Consider the following 3296-nt stretch of genomic DNA (forward strand, 5'->3'; position numbering starts at 1 on the left):
CAGAGGAAAAATCCTCTCACCTGTAAAGGGTTAAGAAGCTAAAGGAAACCTTGCTGGCACCTGACCAAAATGACCAATGAGGAGACAAGATACTTTCAAAAGCTGGGAGGAGGGAGAGAAACAAAGGGTCTGTGTCTGTCTGTAGTCGTCTTGGCCGGGGATAGAGCAGGAATGGAGTCTTAGAACTTTTAGTAAGTAATCTAGCTAGGTATGTGTTAGTTTATGATTTCTTGAAATGGCTGAGAAAAGAGTTGTGCTGAATAGAATGACTATTCCTGTCTGTGTACCTTTTTTGTAACTTAAGGTTTTGCCTAGAGGGATTCTCTATGTTTTGAATCTAATTACCCTGTAAGGTATCTGCCATCCTGATTTTACAGAGGTGATTCCTTTACTTCTATTAAAAGTGTTCTTGTAAGAAAACTGAATGCTTTTTCCTTGTTCTCAGATCCAAGGGTTTGGGTCTGTGGTCACCTATGCAAATTGGTGAGGATTTTTACCAAATCTTGCCCAGGAAGTGGGGTGCAAGGGTTGGGAGGATTTTGGGGGTAAAGACGTGTGCAAACTATGTTTCCCAGTAAACCCAGTCAAAGTTTGGTGGTGGCAGTGGAAATCCAGGGGCAAAGGATAAAATTAATTTGTACCTTGGGGAAGTTTTAACCTAAGCTGGTAAAAGTAAGCTTAGGAGGTTTTCATGCAGGTCCCCACATCTGTACCCTAGAGTTCAGAGTGGGGAAGGAACCTTGACAACATCCAAGTTCATGTGCTATCATGCCACCCATTCACCTGGCTTGGTTAGCTCTCTCTGAGGACTTCTGTGGACTTGACTATCACCTAAATAACATGATGCCATTTGTAAATGTTGCCACCTCACTTCTCACCCCCCTTTCTAGATTGGTAAGAACTATAAACTGTTTACTTTACTATGTGTTATAAAGTGTGTAACCCCCCTCACTGTTCTTCTCTCCCTTCACAGGCACATTGAGCATTTCTGAGCCTGATGGGCACATCAACCAAGTCATGGCAGTTTTCAATCTCACCCCGTCTGACGGTTCAACATTCATGCTTATGGGTATCCCTGGCCTGGAGGCTGCTCACGTCTGGATTTCCATCCCTTTCTCTACGTTCTACATTATCAGCCTGTTGGGAAATTTCATGGTTCTGTTTGTTGTAGGCAAAGAGCAGACCCTGCACAAGCCGATGTACCTGCTGCTCTGCATGCTGGCGCTCACAGACATCAGCATGTCTAGCTCTGTCATACCGAAGGCACTGTGTATATTTTGGTTCAAATTGGAAGTTATTTCGGTGGGTGGCTGTCTCACCCAGATGTTCTTCTTTCACATGGGGACTGGGATGCACTCAGCCATCCTTGTGACAATGGCCATCGATCGCTATGTTGCCATATGTAACCCTCTGAGATATTCCACCATCCTCACCAATGAAAGAATAGCTAAGCTAGGGCTAGTGTGTTTAATGAGAGCTGTTCTCTTTGCTCTGCCCCTACCCCTGCTCCTGAGCAGGCAGACTTTCTGTGCCAACCGCATTATCCCCCATACCTACTGCGACCACATGGCTGTGGCAAAGATGTTGTGTGGGGACATCACAGTGAACAGGATGTATGGCTTGGTGATACAATTTGTAGTCAACTTGTTAGACCTGACACTCATTGCCCTCTCCTACGGTCTGATCATCAGGGCTGTCCTCAGAATCTCCTCCAAGAAAGCCCACCAGAAAGCCCTCAACACCTGCACAGCACACATCTGTGTGATGATGATGTCTTATCCTTCCGTCCTCTTCTCCACTGTGACACACCGGTATGGTCAGGGCATCGCTCCCCACATTCACATCATCATGGCTAACCTCTATTTCCTCCTCCCCACCACACTCAACCCCATCATTTATGGGGCCAAAACCAAAGAGCTTCGTGAGAAATTGGGCAAATACACCTGCAGAATGTACTCACTTGGGGGCCACTGACTTTAAACCTGCATGACGAGAGGGGGAAAGGATACTTCCTTGTCAACCAAGGGCGCTCTGTCCCAGTTTGTCTGAGCTTCTCATTTTGTGGAAGTTCAGAGTCTGAGAAGCATCTCACACCTAACCTCTTATCATTCCATTACCAAGCACTGCTCTCTCCACTTCTGAGTTCCCCCTTTCTGACCATCACCTGATCCCTTTCAGTGTCACACATCCACCCCCACCTCCACATACCGTATCACTCGGCCTTTCAGTGACATCCAGACCTCTAGAAGATACTGCATCTTTCTGAAGCAAGGTGGCTTTCCATTAGACCCTGTGTGAACAGACTTCTTGATCACCTTGACAAACTGAAGCTACGCTTTCTGATAGACGAAGACAAAGGAAGCAACTACAATACTGAACTTCTTTATCACATGTACAATGATCCAGTGAACAAAATTTGCCTTATTTTCCTATGTCCAATTCTTCAGGAAGCCTGGAGGACAAACTAAAAGTTTCCACTGGATAGTTCTAATACAGGAAAGGTGCTGCAAGAATTGAGGACATTCTACTAGTGCTTATTGGTGAGCGTTGTGAAACTGTGTTTTTGAGAACTGCATTGTGTTACCCTGGATTTCAGGGATGTGTACCCCAGAATATGATCAAGCCAATTGTAACCATAAGATGTGCACTCAGCCACGATGAATTAATAAAATAGAACATTACATACTTTGGGGTTAATTTTAAAGCAGGATTTTAGATGCAAAGTAAACATTTAGCTGTCAGTTTCTGCTAATCAGAATGTGAGGATTGGACCTATGAGACAAGTAAATAAGTGAGGAATAAAGTTCATTGAAACTTAGGAAAAGTGATGATTGAGTAGAGGTCACTATGACCTATGTGTTTTGTAGAAGTTGAAAAAGTTTAGCTAATACAGTGTATGGAGCAATCCTCTGAAGCCATCTTGAGAAACTTTTTTCGTGAAACCCTTTCTTCCCTGCTGGTGAGCAACTGTCCACTGAGAACCTGCTGTCTTTTGTTAAATAGTGTTGCAGATGTTAGGTAAATATCTGGGAAGTTCTAAACCGATTGCATATGTCTGTGTGTGCCTAAAAATTGAATAAACTGCAGTTTTAGACAAGAGCATGCTTACTTGCATTTAATTCTTGATCAGACAGAATTTTTGTGTTTCCATTGATTTATTCCTGACACCGCCTGGTATGAAATAGTTAGGTTGCCCCTGCTGGGGGTTCTGAACAACTTGGGTAATGGAGTGCTGTGTTAAACTGCAACATCGCCTTGGAGTCCAATAACTTTCCGCTTTGCGCAGTCGATTTTGG

The 3296-nt window shown here is 44.1% G+C and overlaps 1 protein-coding gene across 1 annotated transcript; it reads left to right on the forward strand.

Annotated features, from left to right (window-relative positions):
* The first annotated feature begins 1017 nt into the window (after window positions 1-1017).
* LOC144278821 (olfactory receptor 52N2-like) lies at window positions 1018-1974 on the forward strand. The gene has a single exon (XM_077840180.1). The coding sequence runs from the start codon at window positions 1018-1020 to the stop codon at window positions 1972-1974; it is 957 nt and encodes a 318-aa protein (XP_077696306.1).
* The last annotated feature ends 1322 nt before the right edge of the window (window positions 1975-3296 follow it).

The sequence above is a fragment of the Eretmochelys imbricata genome, chromosome 1 (genome assembly GCF_965152235.1).
Source record: "Eretmochelys imbricata isolate rEreImb1 chromosome 1, rEreImb1.hap1, whole genome shotgun sequence".
In the NCBI taxonomy this organism is placed as follows: domain Eukaryota; kingdom Metazoa; phylum Chordata; order Testudines; family Cheloniidae; genus Eretmochelys; species Eretmochelys imbricata.

What these genes read in the sequence shown, in the direction of transcription:
- LOC144278821 (XM_077840180.1), top strand. Translation starts at nt 1,018, where the DNA reads ATGGCAGTTTTCAATCTCACCCCGTCTGACGGTTCAACATTCATGCTT.